Here is a 17,460-nt window from a genome sequence, read left to right on the forward strand (position 1 = left end):
CATCTCTTTGTAAATAAACTGTAATTGTCTTGCCGCCGGTGCTGAAACTTCAACAACCTCTGAATACCATCCTGGAAATTAGGACTCTCACCACTTTGACCTACCTACAATGCACAAACATAGAGACAGAATTCCAAGACGAAGGCTATTTGTATTTAAACAAAGAATTTCGCGACGGTTTCCCTATGAATGTAGGAAATTAAGGTTCCTGCTTCCTCGGCGCCTGCACAAGAGGCAGATTTTTTATTGGCACAATGGGTGTATCAAATTCAACTATAAGCCACATCGAACAACACAAACCCAATTGCTACACTTGCCTCGGATTCTGAAGCAAATGTAAGCCAAAGTCTAAGCAATATACCATCAGCAATTACACATTTAGCAGTCATGAAGTAAATCAAAGAGTGGAAGAAGCAATTGAGCTGAGAACGAAAGTAAAAGATCAAGAGATTCACTAACGCATTATGTTCAGTTTATTCAAAACTGAATTCAACATCTACATAGGATTGGTTTTCATTAGGTAGGCTGTTTTTCTTCTACTTTTGTATCACCATCCAAGCAGGGTCCATGCATAAACTAATCGCTAGAGAATGCAATGTAACTTCTACAGAGCACTTGATGTATTGATGCTCCATGTTACATGACCTTATTTTAGTCATTGGTGTTATCCTAATGCTCTAATTTTTCAGTTAAGTAACTGTTTTATTTATTTTATAGGTGAAAAAGAAAAATGAAAAGTTAATACCCCAATTTCGTAGAAGCAGGATCCCATAACTTTCTTACAAAAAAAAAGAAAGAAAAAAGACAGACCCGAGGCCATGATTCAAATTGTGGACATTTATTATAGCACATGATTTTTTCTCAAAATCAAATGTTCTTATTTTCTCACCAAATTTTTCACCTTCAAATAATAATTTATAAAAACTTCTCAAATTTATGGAATTCAAAAATCAAGACAATTTTTTTTTTTTACGATTTTTCAAAGTAAAAAAAATAAAAAAAAATTATTTGTGGTTTTGGTGCTCCGTCAATTGGAACACTTTCTGAAATCATGTTCTATGAATGGTAAGCTTATGGTATAGAAGAATTTGAAGACAAATCGGCATGTCATTGCATTTCATGGGTGTCTCCATAACACCTTCCAACTTGCCAAACCCTGAAAAGCCTCATTCTATTTAAACAGTTTTGAAAGTAAAAAAAGCAAGAAAATTCATTTGAAAAAAAAAAATTGTTCTAAAATTCTGAAACCCCAAATTGAAACCCTATTGTCAAATTTGTGTTCTATTGGTTCAGTTGAAGTTATTCCCATTCGTTAATTTTTCTAATAACCTTTCTTGATTGCATATCTAATTCTTCAAAAATCCTAATTTTCCTAGTTGTGTAACATTAACAAACAAAAAATAATATTAATAACATTGAAATTTAAGTTGTTTGAGGCTTCAAAACTATATTAACATACTATTAGGGGTCATCATTTGGGCCATTTGGCCCTTTGGCCCTACGCCCTCCCCAAGCCCGCCTGGCCTGTAGGGCTGAAACCCGACCCGACCCTTGCATTAGAGCGGACCGGCCCGACCCTTTCTAAAATAGGGTAGGGTATGGGCCATGAAAATGAAGCCCAGCTCGGCCCTCTTGCCCGACCCATTTGAGCCCGTTAGGGCCAAGCTCGGCCTGGCCCTTTGCCCGCCCGAATAAAGTCCTAATAATTTTCTTTATTTTAATTATGTTTTTTTTCTATAATATGCAATTTATCTCTTTCTTTATAATTAATTTCATAAGCTTTGTTTTTTTTTTAATTTCTATTTTCTTTGTTACACAACAATTAATATTGGGAGATTTAGAGAGATAGTTAATTGAATATAAACACCTTAACTAATATTAATAAATGTTATAAGTTAATTTGACTTAATTCCTATAAATATATATATATATATATATATATATATATTAAATATGATTTTTAAAAAAAAAACAATGAGTCTTGTATTACTTATATAACCATTGAGCCACATTTTGAGAAGAAAAAAAAATAATGTATTTTTTTTTGTTAAACAAAATAAGGTCATTTTCCGCCCTATTCAGAAGGTCGGCCCGACCCGGCTTTTTCGGCCCTAGCAGATCGGGCTTTTCGAGCTGGTAAGAATTAGCATATTTAAGTCCCGGCCCGACCATAAATTTTATTGACTTTGACTAGACCCGGCCCGACCCTACCCTAAGCCCTAAAATTTAGGGTAGGGCCAGCCCTAACCTGAGATGACCCCTACATACTATCATTATTATGTATTGGATAGACCCAAAAATTACTCTGGCAAGATATCATAAACTGCAAATCAAAGTTCAGTGTAACTAGGAGTGACCCCAACAAAAAGAATGGATAACTCTAGTAAGCTTTTAAAGCTTGGGGATCGAAAAGCAAAGCAAGGTGTAAGAAGGGTCGGGGTGGGAGATCACAGCTAGGAAGGAAGAAAGCTAGGTGCCCAACTCTCATTCTCTGAACCCGAGAAAGGGAGAGAGAGAGGATCCGGCCAAGTCCTGCTTGCTAGTTGTGGGCGTTTAATGGAAGAGTGTTGTTGTTGATGCTGTTTGCCTCGGAAAGGAGCTTCTTCAGAGCAATGCACGTGTAAACCAGTACCCAAATATATTCATGTCTCCCTATCCCAATATATTTCTGATCAAATCTCTCTCTCTAGAACTAAAACTAAAAGAAGGAAAGAAACACACATGGAAACTCTAATAAGCCCATACCTCTTTGCTTCCATCTCTCGCACATACTTAGCTAAGAGACTTTCAAACCCTCGATATCCTTCCAAACCTTGGTCAGCTTATAGACAAAGTAATAATTACTCTATCAGTATTCAGTATATATAGTTATTATTATACCATAATATGATACATATTTATAATAGGTAACAATTAATATCATATGGGATCTCAGAGAATCACATAAATGTAGGTTAACTAGTAGCTAGTTGTGAGAGCTAGCTAGAAACTCAAAATTAGCAGAAAGGAGAAGAAATTGATCAACTCAATCCTCTTGATACAAAATTAAGTACGAAAATGTATAAGAACAAGGGCTTGATCAGCCTTTTTCTTATTCATGGATAGGGAAGACTGGAATGATAAGAAAGAGTCATGTTCCTTCTTCTTGGCTACTGTCCTTTCAGTAAATAACAAACACACAAAATGAAACTCTCACCAAGAATAATAATCCATGAATATACACAGTAGTCTTCAATCAAAGATGTAAAACATATAAATGGTACGTACCTAAATCATCGATCGAATGCTAGCTAAATCAAACTCAAAAAAAAAAAAAATGAAAGAGAAGGAAACACATTAAAACCTGAAAATGCTCGACAACCCAAATTCTGCTAGCTACATAGCTACTAGCTAGCTACATAGTCTTGTGACATCTTGGTAAGATGCAGGTGTGATGAGGAGTGAATGATCATCTTGAACTGGAAAAGCTTCTTCTTCTTCTTGTTCTCCTTCAAGGACATCAATATGGTTAGAATGGAGGGCGGCCAGTAGCCCAGTATGCCGCTTCAGCCGGCAATTGCATGGAGTTTAGGAGATTGGGAGGTAACCCATGAAAAAGAGGCGCATTCGTATTAGCAGCTTCGGCCAAAAGCTGCTGTTGCTGCTGTTGCTGCTGGTGCTGCTGTTGACCAACCGCAGTTGGAGACCCCATACTCCCTCCCGGCATTGGCATCGCACCCTCGTCCTCCTCCAGTGGAAGCCGCTCGTAGGCGGCGTTGCTAAACGAGGCAGCCATGATCACCACCGGACCCGAAGCCAAAAGAGTCCCAACAACACTCCCTCCTACCACCTGCCCTTGCCCGCCTGCCAGATAAATGGTCAACCCAGTCGCGGCAGGTGGGGCTGGAGGTGGTAGGAAGGACCCTGCTAGTGACAAGATCTCAAATCGGCCGTGTAAAGTCACGACCGAGCCCGGGGACGCCGGTTGTCTGAGGGTTACGTTGGTAACCGTCCCCGTGCCGCTCATAATGCAGACTCCTCTCTGGCGCCTGCGAGCAAAGGTGGCAACACTCTCCACTATATCGCACCCATCGGCGATTTCCATGACATGAGTGCGGAGAGCATTAGCACTATCTCGAGTAATGATGATGGGCGGCTTCGGCTTGTTTTTGGATCCGGCGGGCCTGCCTCTAGGTCTTCTTGTCATTTCCGATCCATCCCCGGAAACAGTGATGTTCAGCTCTTTGCTGCCTTCACCACCATTTCCACTGTCGTTGTTGTTGTCGATATCTCGCTCTCTTTTGGTTCCCTTGTTCAGGCCGCTGCTTCCGGTTTGCTCGTCTTCGGAGTTCTGCTGCTGGTGGTGGAACTGGTGGTGCTGGTGCTGATGCTGCTGCTGCTGCTGGTGATGGAGTTGGAAATCTCTAGTGTGGAAAGGAGGGGGAAGAGAATGGGTGTCCATAATTCTATGCTTTTAATTGATTACTCAAATACAAAGAACCTAGCTGTGAGAGAAGTGATCAGAACCCAAGAAATTGAGAATAGAAAATTGAGGGGGAGGTACTACTGCAAACTAGAATACTAGATATATAGCTCAAAAGGTTGTACAGATTTCAAAAGGAAACGAAAGTGGAAGCAAAAGGGAATAAAGATTAAAACAAAGAGGATGAGTAACTAGTACTTCTGGGACTCTGTCTCTTTTTTTGGGCTTTGCTTTCCTGCTTTCCTCACCTTGATTACTGCAACTAGCTTCACCAGAAAGATGGAGAGAATGAGCAGATTTCTGGTGTCACCCACCGGATTGGAGCTGAATTGCCATGTTTCTTCACTCTCAATTTGGTTGGCGAAGCTTTTGTGTGTGTTTGTGGGGGTGTTGTTGAAGATTTAGGGGAGAAGAAGAAGAGATGAGGAGCTAGAAAACAGGTATGGTGTTCATCTTGGGGGGATCATCTTGGTCAGTTGGGGTGTGTAGAAAAGAGGGGGTCAGAGTTGGGTTAGGGTTAGATCGACGGGAGAGAGAGAGAGAGAGAGAGAGAGAGAGAGAGAGAGAGAGAGAGAGAGGTGAGGATGGATATGGGTTTGGTTTGGGTGTGACTACTACTGCGTGCTTATGGGCGGTGGAGTGGTCCCCACCTCTCTCTCTCTCTCTCATTAACACGGGTTTGAATTAAAATGGTCTGATTACGATTTGTTGTTACTATAGCCCTTTTGTAGTCCTTTCAAGTTTTAATTTTACTCGTTTCTCTTTCAATTTCAACGCATTCCAATCTATTACAAAGCTAGAAAAGAAAAAAGTTATACTTCTGTTACTTCGACATAGCGAAATAACAATAAAGATAAAGATAAGTATGAGTATGATAAGTGGCAACTGTATATCTGGTGCAAATCAAAGAAAATGTGATTATTAGTTCACTAAAGTGTACGACGTAGCATGCATTGTATGAACTTGTTCTTACTAAATTATGAATATAGAGCTTAATAATATTTGAATAAACTAGAGAGTTTTTGAGCACGTTGTCAATTAGTGCGATATTTGAGAGGATATTATGTGTCGAAATATGATCTGTTTCTTCATTTCCTATATCAATATTACTCAACCAATTAACCAAATCGAATTTGGCATTAGATGGTAAAGCTTCATCATAAAACAAAAAGGGGACGAACATTAATTGAAAAGTCGAATAGAGTTGGCCAACTTCAACTTTAGGTAAAACATCGGAGAGTCTTGGGTGGACCAAGATCCATATGCACCATGAGTTAATTCCTGGTACTGTTCATTAGATGGTAAAGCTTCATCATAAAACGAAAAGGGGACGAACGTTAATTGAAAAGTCGAATAGAGTTGGCCAACTTCAACTTTAGGTAAAACATCTGAGAGTTTTGGGTGGACCTTGGTTCATACTAAAATTTTCGATAAAATATAACTAGTCACTTTGATGAAAAAATTAAAAATAAATTAATAATAATAATAATAAAATATGGAGCTGGCACATTAAAATTGGGGCGGGCGTGGCTTCAAATTTCCATGACCCACATCCAAATTCTATCTTTATCTCTCAGACGTATAAACCTTAATGTTGGGTCTATTGTCCACTTGCTTTTGTAACCTGCCACGTGTCTACGCCCCCGCTGTTTTTGCGTCCATTTCCTTCAATTTTATTAATGTTCATTTACTAAAATAAGTATAACCATAATGGTTGCCTTTATCAAAATTATTTACCTAGTGATCCTTTAGCTCAAACCCTAGTTTCATAATAAATGAAGTCCATAAAAATTAGAAAATCTCACTTATAATTTATAGAGAGATTATTCAGAGCATAATTTCCAATAATTTATAATGCTTATGTTTTTAAATTAAATGATTGTGGATCAAATGTCAAAATGTTATTTAATTATTTTTTACGATAAACTTTAAATATTAAACTCTAAATTGTAAATACTTGAAGAATAAAGAGAGAATTCTACCAAAAAGAAAAAATATAAAGAGAAAATTAGCTTTCTAGAATTAACTAATTAAAATAAGATCAGCGCAAAAAAAAAAGTTAGTAATAGATTTTTTTTTTTTTGAAAAGTGAATTCATTGAAACTTTAACGATTATAATTGTTTAAAATGGCATCCCGAAAAATCTTGGGAGCAGACACAAGCCATAAATGACTTGAAGCTAGAGCTAAGCTAGAACAAACCAGAAGGTGTACTACACCAATAGGTTGTTCATGTACAATACAATACTGCTCTGAATCACTTATAGAGAAACTAGCAAACAATTGAAGGTAAATTCCCATCCTTCTCAAGATAATTACCAACAATGAGACCATTGCCATGACCTTGAGATTTGGAGACAAAACCATCAGAATTTGCGATCCGGGTATGCAAGAGATCGATAGACCAATAAAAACTATATTCGTCCAAGCACAAGTATCACTGTTCGCCAGGCACGCAATTGTAGTACTCACAGTAATATTATATTGAGAATTCTTATAGAATGTAGAGATGAGCAACCTATCTGCACATAAACACGGTACACCAGAAATAAAATGGATAACCCCATTGAGCAAACAGATACCCAAAAAACCTCTTGAGTCCCAAATCCTTGTAGAACTCAAGCCCAAATGGAGTCCACCATAGGCCCAAAGGGAGCCTAGCCATACCGCCCAGTTTTCTGATCTAGACACCCAAACGCTTGGCACCCAGACATGAGTTACCGCCACCATCACCTCTGCCATCGACCATGGCTACACCTTCGCCATCTCGCCTTCCTGAATCATGGTGCCTAAGAGTGCAGTCCTCCTAACTCGCGCCGTAACCAGCAACCTCTTATCCAAAAGTCGACAACCAAGGCCAAAAAATCTCCCCAGGACGGACATCTAAACCTTCATCGTCAACCTCGCCGTGCCGACTTCTGGTGGCCTACCCTACCACCACAACATATGATCAGCATCAAAACCCATCGAACCCATTCTGTTGGACCAAGTGCAGCAACGGAAACCTAAGGTCGGATATGAACACCAACTCAAATATGCTCCACACCCGCCAATGCAGAACAAGAACACGACCAAAGACGCAAGCAACGTCTTCATCACCACATCTCTGGTACTCTACAAGTCCATGCCCCACGCTGAGGAGTCTCGCCACTTCTAGACCACCGGCGGATTCCCAGAAGAAATCTGCCGCCACTCTCTGCTCAAACCCTAGGGTTTGCACTCTTCACACTTTTGTTGGTCGTTAGTAATTTCGATTTGAAATGTTACCCTTTTTAGTATTATTGTATGAAATGTTAACTTGAAAAAAATTGATGTCAAATTATAGATGTGATCTGTTTTGATTTGGTCATAGTCCTCTTCAACATGTCTTGTATTAATATTAGTGTGTGTACTTCTAAACCCTTGGCTTACTTCTAATGAACAAAATGTATTCTAATATTATCATAAAAAAAAATTATCAGAAACACTTTTGATGCCTTTAAGTTATCCTCAATTTGGTACTTGATGAGCACCTTTCGTGGTTACCTTTTGGTAAGATCCTAATGATTTTAATTGGACCGGGTGTGTAGTTCCATTTGGCTTAGGGTAATATTAACTATATCAAAAGTTTACTAAACTATAAAACAATCAAATCCAAAGAGTTCTTACTTGGATACGTGTTACTCTATAACTTTGAGGTTTGTTGGTGAATCTGTTTTATAAGAAAAGAATAATTGATTGAGATGGTTAGTCGTTATAGTCGAACTTCTCTGTAAATGCAAAGGTTAGGGGCACTAGCAGTAGTCTAACTAATGAGGATCGAAGAAGTTGTAAAAGAATGATGTATAACTCGCACCCGGGCGCATCTAAGAAAAAAGAAATGGCCAGACAAGTTTGATTAACAAGATCGATGGGTCCCCAACTTTCATTTTGTGCATTCACAGATGTTTAATTTCATTGGTGTAGAAGAGGAGTTCAGCAAAACACAATCATAGTCATAAAGAAACAAAGCCTAAAACTGAAAAAGCAACTTTACAGGCACGTACTCGGTACTTCATCATAACATTGTATTTGCTGAGAAGTGACAGAAGAAAGCTAACTAGAATGACCATGCCCGGACAAACATATGATTAGTCATCGTCAAAGACCTAAACCATACACATTCATAGTCTAATTGGAATTTTATTACAATTTGATTAAGCTATTTACTAGTTAGTTAATACTCATATTAAACACGTATAAAACTTCAGTACGCGTATAATTGAAAAAAACTTCAGTACGGTGTATTGAAATTGTAGACTCGGTTTTTTCCGTGTATTATTGAGTTCGACCTTTTAAAACACGTTTTATACACGTATCCATTTTATACTGAGTAAAAATACTTGGAATTTGAAAAAAAATTAAAGCGCTAGTTAATTAAAATGCGTATAAAATATCAGTATGCGTATAATTGAAGAAAAACTTATGTACATTGTATTGTAATTCAAGCCCCTGATTATATTTTACTTGGGTGCCATATCCTTTTTTTCATGTTTTATCACATATCATAAATGATATAAAATAAAAAAAAGAGTTTAGAATAGATTATTAGTTATTTTCTTACAAAAATAGTGTTTTATATATCCGTATTTTTGAACCCGTTTTTTCAACTATTTGCCGAATTATACAAGTATAATTCAAACTTATAAATTTGCCGTATCACGTTTTTTTGACTGAATATTTGACCGTATCGTTAGACTAAATAAACCGAATAATACATGTACGTTTCTTTGCCGAATTATACGCGTCCGTTTTTTACTAATATTTAGGTTAAGCTATCCATTCTTCATATATTAACATACATATCCCTATAATATTATGAGTCTTAGTGATTATGCAATAGATGTAAGATTTCCATTTAGAAAGACGTATTTTAACAATAAATACAATATCAACATAAAGATGCCGACAAATCTTGTTCGACGAGCCAATAAATCTTGATTACAAGCTACTAAGAGAGTGAGCAATGGATTGGGGAGAGTCTTGGGACACACACAGTACACACTCAATCAAATCATTTGATTAGTGTTTTATTACATGACATAAAATATACATAATTCACTAACATGTTTTCCTTGTGGTTTGTCTAGAGAAGTACGCGCGCAATATGTGTGTATAAACAACGTAATCAAAAAAATTCCTGAAGTACATATCTAAGTCCCGCATGATACACTATCTGTTTTGGGAAAAACAGATCCAGAAGTACCAACAAGCATTTGAGAGCTAGCTAGCTACAGTAGCTATAGCTAGAGATCGAGGGAGCACACAAATGATGATGGTGATCGATGAGAGGCATGTATATGCATGTGTAAGTGAATAGTAGCACTAAAAAAGGCCAGCAAAGACAAATTAGTGGGAGAGCGACAGGGTGTGCGTGTATGGTAAGGGTTGGCGGGGAGAAGCTAGCAGGCATGGTTTGACCGCATAATAGATATTCCAGCTAACCCTAGCGTGGGAGTGAGAGCTAAAGACGCGTGGGTGGCGCTGACAATCTCTCTCTACAGACAACGAAAGCGCCACTGCACGAGCGCCGGAGAGTTTGCTGCAAACAAAACAAACTAACCAGTAACCAAACTCGATCTTCTCAAAATTTACTAGCTCTCTCTCTCTCTCTCTCTCTCTCTCTCTCTCTCTCTCTGCAGCATGCAGTAGTCGGCACAAACCTAGCTAGCTAGCTCCCAACATACAAATCGAAAAGACTGTGTACGTACCTTTCTGCTTTCAATCTGATTCAATTCAATTTTCAGTGCAAGTGCTAGCTATTGTGATCTGCTCCTTCCTTCCTTCCTTCTTCGATCTGCTCTTTCGCATGCACCCGTGGGACGCAAACCCATGAACCAAAAGATGCTCTTTGTCGGTCTCTCCTCCCCTATGTGGTCCCCATCCGTTCCCCTTAATTTTCTCTAGCTCAAGCTCACTTCTTCAACGCTCAACCTCTACCCCATTTCAAAGTCCAAAACACCATAGAACTCCCGTAAACCCTAGAGAATATAGACCCTAATGAATTGAATGACAATCAAAAACAAGAAAACAAGAAAACAAAAAAATTGAAATACCCTCCAACACCCTCTGCTCTCTCTCTCCCTTCCCGCACCACACAAACTTAATTCAGGGGCCAAACTTTTTTAAATTTGTCGATTAAATGTCTACTTTAGCTTGTTTGCTACTCACAGAATCATGAGTAATAAAGTACTGATTACATAGAATTAATACTAAAAGGATACTCTCAATTTATACAAGACAATGACAACATATGCAACTGTTGACGATAGGACTAGACATGGCTTAATATATCAAACAACGATGATTTTGGTTAAGTATTTCGGATTATCTCAAGTATTTCATTGAACTTAATCTCTAATTAGATTCATACGATTTAAAAAACAATAGGGTAATTTGGGTCAATACCCTATTTCAGTCATGTTTTTCTTTAATTTGAATTATTTCAGCAACAAAACAGAAACCTATATTTTTATATTCATGACAAACCTATATGTTTGAGTTTTTATAAAGATTAATGAGGTGGTTATCAGGGGACCAATAAAGGATAATACGACAAGCAGATTGGCTGGTTGCTAACTATTTGGGTTTGTTGGTTAGAATTATATGTCATATTGTCTATGAATCTTTTGCAAATTTAGCGCGTTACAACGTATTTTCCTTCACGAGTTGGTAAACTATTCAGTATCCTTTTGTAGCCGTTTTAAGGTTGCTTTGCTTAGACACTTAACATAATTTGTGCGTCAATGCCTCAATGGCCATCGCATCACATCACATCAATCTAACTAACACTCTAACAGCTTCAAGCTGCTGCCAAATTATCACATACAAATTTCATACATAATTAAAGACATAAACGAATCTTCTTCGCCTATTTTATCAAGTTGACCATTCAGATTAATTTCAGTATTAATAAATCAATTGGACAAAGGATAAGGATCGAGCTAGGAGGGCAACCAACGGTCATGTATATAGGACGTCATGTGGATCACATGTGTGATGACAGAAATGGCATGATCAATGGTATGAACATCGTCCTTTGATTTCGACATTCAGAGTTTAGGCAATTATTGAAACCGAATAAGAGTATAAACACGCTGATTAATATAATTAGGAATTCTAACAAAGTCGTCCTATACGCGTATATTGTTGGTGACTACTAATCATTGATATATCTGGATTTTTAGGTCTGGCCATAAAAATGAAAGAGTATAATGTACACATAAAAATGTATAGAGATGGTTTTAAAAGAAAACAAAATCTGTATCATGATGTTATGAGAGTGTTAGTTTAAGGGTTTCGATGAAGCCAAGGAAACCCTAAATAGTGTTGCGGTATTGTATGATAACATGGATGAGGAATTCAAATACAGTAGTCCTCCGTTCTAGTCCATAATCACTTTATCAAGAGCAACGCTGAATCTCCATTAAAGAATAAGAAGAAATTACAGAAGGTTTTGATTCACTAAAGAAGTTTACACAGAGAATCTTGGACGATTAAGATGGAAACTAGAGATCGCAGCTTTATGAATCTTAAATAGCTCAAATTAGGTGAAAGGTAACTATTAATTTTTTATGCTCATTTTACTCGGTCCGGCAAGTAGATTTGGATGAAAATAGACAAACAATTACAACAGTAATCTCCTCCTTGGTTAGCTAAGAGGACCATCAATTCGTTGATCAGTCTTCTGGATTAATTCTACATGCTCCCACAGTGTTATCAACGTACCTTATTCAAATGAAGATTCTGTCTTAGTTTGGACATCAGAAGCTTCCTAGCTATCTACGACCATCACATTTACACTCTAAATCAGGCTTAATTAAATTTTTATTTATTGCTAAAAGGAAATTTTCATGTCTTAATGTCAAGGCTTTCATGCATTGTCATTATGTCTCCTTTCGATGTGATATATTTTAAAAGTTTCGCTTTCATGCAACTATTCATGGTTGTCCTAAATAGAAACGTTAAGTTCACGGGATTTAAATTAAGATAACTGAAAATGATGATGAGATTATTCCTAATTAGACCCTTGTAATATAAAATGACTTTGATCAAATGATCATTGTTTTCTTTCCTTATTCTCTTTGAAGTTTGAATGTGATTTTGCCCAAACCTTTTGTGGTTTCCTAAATCAATGCTAGTATCTATATTAATTTCGGACTCCAGAAGTAAAAAACAGTAGCCTTATCATGTAACATGATGAATGACAGCGCTAATTAATTATAATTCAGTATCTATGTTTTAAGTTCATTTTGTAAAGGTCATTAATCTAATTTTTTTACAATACTTACTATTTAGAAGTCATAAGAAGATTTGTATATTGACTTTAAAAAAAATAAGTTTAACCGTCAGTTGATAATATGATATCAATGACACCACAAAATCATAGCACATGACTACATTTTGACACCGATAAAATCTTTTTACAGCATTCAACATTTCACCACGTGTTGTGGCAACTCTTCCAATTACACCAACACGTACATTGGTACAAACTTTATGATTATAATTCGAGATCCGGGTTTACAGAAGTTGTGTTGTGTCATCATTAAACAGTTAGACTAAAAGACCAAAGTAAAGTACGAAATTGTTACAATTATGAAATAATATATAAAGAGTGCAATGTATATGTTAAGTGTATGGAACATATGGTAGTAAAATTTAACTGATTTAAATGATAAGTCCGGATGAAGGTTGAAGTCTTAGTTTTACCATATTACAGAACCAAATCAACCAATAATAACCTCAAAGGCTTATCAAACAAACAATTAAACTGATAGTTTAAAAAATATAAAAATAAACCTAGCTGTAGAGTGAGCCAAACTTAGAAGCTACCCCTACGTACTATACCATCTATGCTAGTCTTGATCGAGATGGAATTAAGTTGTGGTCTTCAAGAAAGCAGGCTCTTACCTTGAGGGAGAAGTAGTGGATGATGGAGATGTTCAATGAGATAGATGTAAAAAAGTTTAATTAACAACCTAATAATAAATTAAACACTGTAGCAGCCTTGATGCTAGTGACCTAATTATATTTTAAGCTAAATCCCAAGTGTTTTTCAATAGACAAAACCAAAACCCATCACCAGCTTCCTGCAAAAAAAAAAAAAAAAAAATCATATCTAAGAACCAAGTCCATGAAATTGGTGAGAAATAAAGTATTGATTAAAAACCCAAGTCCCATGTGAAAGGCATCAATGAATGCCTCGAATCTGGCTATACTTGGTTTCTGCATGTTTCTGCTAGCTTTCTCTCTCAGAAAGCAAACCCTAAATTTCCGGTTCGAGCTCGCGCGAGGCTGGCTGAGACCCATCTTCTTATTCTCCAGGGAAGACCAACAGAGCTTCACATGTGGATGCGGATTTGTTTAAGTGCTAAAAGGGCGCAGATAGAGATAGAGTTGTTGAAGATGATGATGAACACAACTAATTAATTAATTATCTATTTTTTAATTAGAGAGACTAATTAAGCTTTGCAAACGACAAATTAAGGCAGCCACGTGATGGACGGAAATTTGCTGTAAGGTATCTTTCTGGTCACGCATCGCGTCAACAATGAATTAAGCAGGTTAATTAACCACCATAGTTAAGCATATGGTCAACATATACAGTACACACACTCCTAATTTCAGGCTAAAACCCTAATTTCAAGCTTAATTATATTTATTAGGTATAGGTATGTAATCTTGCATTGATAAATGGGTAGTGATTGAAATCCAAATTCAACCAATGGCATATTCATGTATAAATTACGATATCTTTCGAAATCTACATCGAATTCAAGCTTCATATCTTAGTTACAAAGGTTCAATTGAATATGCAATTAAGTTACTATTCTCTTCAGCTATTGGCAGTTGAAACTACACTGTTGATTCTTACAAACATTGTTTAACAGGATAGATGTTGAAATCATAAACTAATTAGTAAATTGAGCAAATTAAGCTAGAAATAGATTGGACAGTTAATTATCTACAACATCAGATCGATTCAGCGTGCAACGGATTAGTATTTTGGGTTTAAGATTCATTAATGCATGGATAAATTTTTAGTTTTGAGACTCATGTGAAAAGAAAAGAAATTAATTAAAAGGAAGTATCCAAAACAAGAATATTATTTGACATTTTAACTTTAAAGAGACCGAATCCTCATCAACTTACATATTTGTTTGATAACGTTTAAAAGTAGGCAGAGTTAATTAATTGATTGTTGCTGAAAATTAACATTACTGAAAGAACGTGGAAATGTAAAAGCAAATGCATGCAATGACCTAAGTCTTATTGCATGCTTGAAATTAGTCAAGATTCGCCAATAAACCTTTCAAATACGTCTAATTCTTTTAGAATCTTATTAGTATATAAATCCTCCTAGAATTCAGTTCCTAAACAGCTAAACTAGGCTGATATAGGTGATATATTGCTTTCTACAGAATTCTGATAAAGCCACATTTCATAGACAAATAAGGGTGCACGATTTTAGAACAAGAAGTAACTTGGAAATTGAACTATTTATATTTTAGTATTTGGAAGTAAACAGCATATTTAAAAATTCTAAAGCTAAAGTGTGTTTCATTTAACTTGATTGAATAGAGATAGACAGATTTGTCTTCATCAATGTACGGATTGATGATTACTGATCAAATAATGAAAACAAAACTTCTTATAGATAATTTTGTATAGATAATTTTGAGACAATCCTTGTGTATATGGTTCTTAACTCTTAAATTTATATAGTTTTGTAACCTAAAAGTGCTTTACTTTGTTTATTTTTGACTATATATTATTAGCCAGTTGACAATCCAAAAAGATTTACTAGTTTAGCTAGGACACGTATATCAAATCTAGTGTCTAATATAAATATACCTAATGCTATATTTGTATCTTTTTATGATTTCTTCCGGTGTCATCTATGTTGGTATAGAATTTTTAGCATGGATCATTAAAATTATGCAATGGTTTTTGAATTGGAGTTTTTAAATGCGAAACACAAATAAGAATGTACAGATTTAAGTGGTAAACAATATTATCCATATGATCTAAATCAGAACCAATATGATTTTTCAAGTATGTCTTATTTCTTAAGCAACAATTGTTTACAGATTGCTGTTTTGGGAATTAGAAGGATTTAACATATCTAACTGGTCGAACCCACATAAATGTGTAAATAAAATTATATAATCATCTATATATTTGTACGGATAAGTTAATTTAATTTATTTGATTTTCCCAACCATGAAACTCCATGCCTGTAACTATTTTAATTTATAGGAACCAGTTCACATTGATTAGTTGTAGATATATAGTGCATGATCAAGATCATGAAACAGCTGATTGAAGAGAAAATCAATATATGTATTTAAATAGATTGAAAAATTTACCTAATACCGTCAATCTAGTAAGTATATTTCTTATGTATATGAAAACGACTATTTCAAGAAACTTTTTATAAAAACCATTTTACAGTGTGGACTACCGGCAACTGAGATGACATCAATGTAATGCATAATTGCATATGACTTCTTAATGATAATTGACTGATGTAAAATGCTTACATTGTGCTTTTAGGGCAAACACTGAAGAATTGTGCTTTCAGGGCCCATGCGCAAAAGTACAAAAGCCGGGCCTATACTCAGTTTGGCTGTTCTAAGAAGCCCATGCAACTGTTCACTTGCGGTGTTTAATCTGCTGATTTTGCACCTTTATAGGTTTATTTGTTCACTTGTATGCGGTTTGGGATCGATTTGTTCTTCTGAACAGTGTAACTTCAACCAGTTTTGTAGTTTTGTTAGTTGTTTACTTATTGAGAAGTTCATGTTCGTACAATTTGCTCATTAGGGTATACTAGTAACTTGACTCTGAATTTATGATGACTCCAGTTGAAGCTGAATGCAATTTGGTTTCATGCATTGCACCAAGTTTTCGGTAGAATTGACTTGTTCGAAAGTTGACTATGCGAACATATCTTTGCATGTTGCTGGTAGCTAAGAAACCGACCTTAGCCTTAACCTGAAAGAAGATTCATGTACTGTTTCTTTGAAAGGAGAAGCCCTCTGATCTCCTTGAAATGAGGAGGAGTCGGTTGGCTGAAGAGTCCCTTCTCCATCTACTAATTGATAAAGAGAAAGAGAAAATACATAAAAGAATGAGAACATGCATTATCTAACTCAGCTGGAAAGAAGATGGGAGAATCACATATATCCACCCAACTGACCCAAGGTTTAGACAAGCATAGTACTACGAAGTAACACAAAAATTTGAAAAGCTAAATGAAAGCAAAAGGATGAAGTTAATTAATAGCTAAATCCGGAAATAATTTACCTAAAGGTGATTCAATAAAGTTATTCAAAGTCAAGCATGACATATTTTATGCAAGAATCATTAATTACACACTGATCCAAGTCTAATCCCACTCAAGAGCACGTATCAGGGAGGAACTTAATTTTTTTTTTCCTTATCTTACTCAAGCTTGAATCGGGTTAATTATTATAGTTATGAGCCATGAAAGAGTCTTATTTTTCAATTTTTGTGATCGACAAAGCTTGTGTTACAAGCTCGCTCATATTTAAAGTTAGGTCTAGTCCTATTTATTTTTTAAATCATTAAATTAAAGAAAATTGGATAATCAAATTTAGGACCTCTGTCAACACTTTATTTGAGCGAAATGTTTTGACACTAGACTAAACTCACTAAGGGCTAGTTGGCAGCTTGACAATACTAGCTTAAATGAAAGAATTTTTTTTCAATATTAATTAAATTGACTAGTTGGTGGAGCAAATTAACTAAATACTAATAAAATTTCATACATGTATAATTGTGTAACTAATGATGGAAGTAAAACGTTGGCCAAGGGCCCAAGGCTAAGCTATGTGAGCCGAGGTCAAAAAATCACTTGTGCAGAGTCATAATAAAATGATTAAAATCCGAGTCGTGTCAATCAAACCGAAACACGATCATAATTGACTCGTAGTTTATAAGCTGCTCAAGCTT

General features: G+C 35.9%; 1 protein-coding gene across 1 annotated transcript; it reads right to left on the bottom strand.

The window, feature by feature from the left end:
• Positions 1–3,198: 3,198 nt before the first annotated feature.
• Positions 3,199–5,041, bottom strand: LOC112175542 (AT-hook motif nuclear-localized protein 26). Its single transcript, XM_040510492.1, has 2 exons — positions 4,711–5,041; positions 3,199–4,484 (listed from the first exon to the last, which is right to left on the bottom strand). Exon 2 carries the CDS (start codon positions 4,439–4,441, stop codon positions 3,509–3,511), a length of 933 nt encoding a protein of 310 aa, XP_040366426.1. The 5' UTR covers positions 4,442–4,484; positions 4,711–5,041; the 3' UTR covers positions 3,199–3,508.
• Positions 5,042–17,460: the final 12,419 nt, after the last annotated feature.

This window comes from Rosa chinensis, chromosome 7 (assembly GCF_002994745.2).
Source record: "Rosa chinensis cultivar Old Blush chromosome 7, RchiOBHm-V2, whole genome shotgun sequence".
Taxonomy (NCBI): Eukaryota; Viridiplantae; Streptophyta; class Magnoliopsida; order Rosales; family Rosaceae; genus Rosa; species Rosa chinensis.

Bases quoted from the DNA above. Each gene is read 5' to 3' on its own strand.
- LOC112175542 (XM_040510492.1), bottom strand. From the start codon at position 4,441: ATGGACACCCATTCTCTTCCCCCTCCTTTCCACACTAGAGATTTCCAA.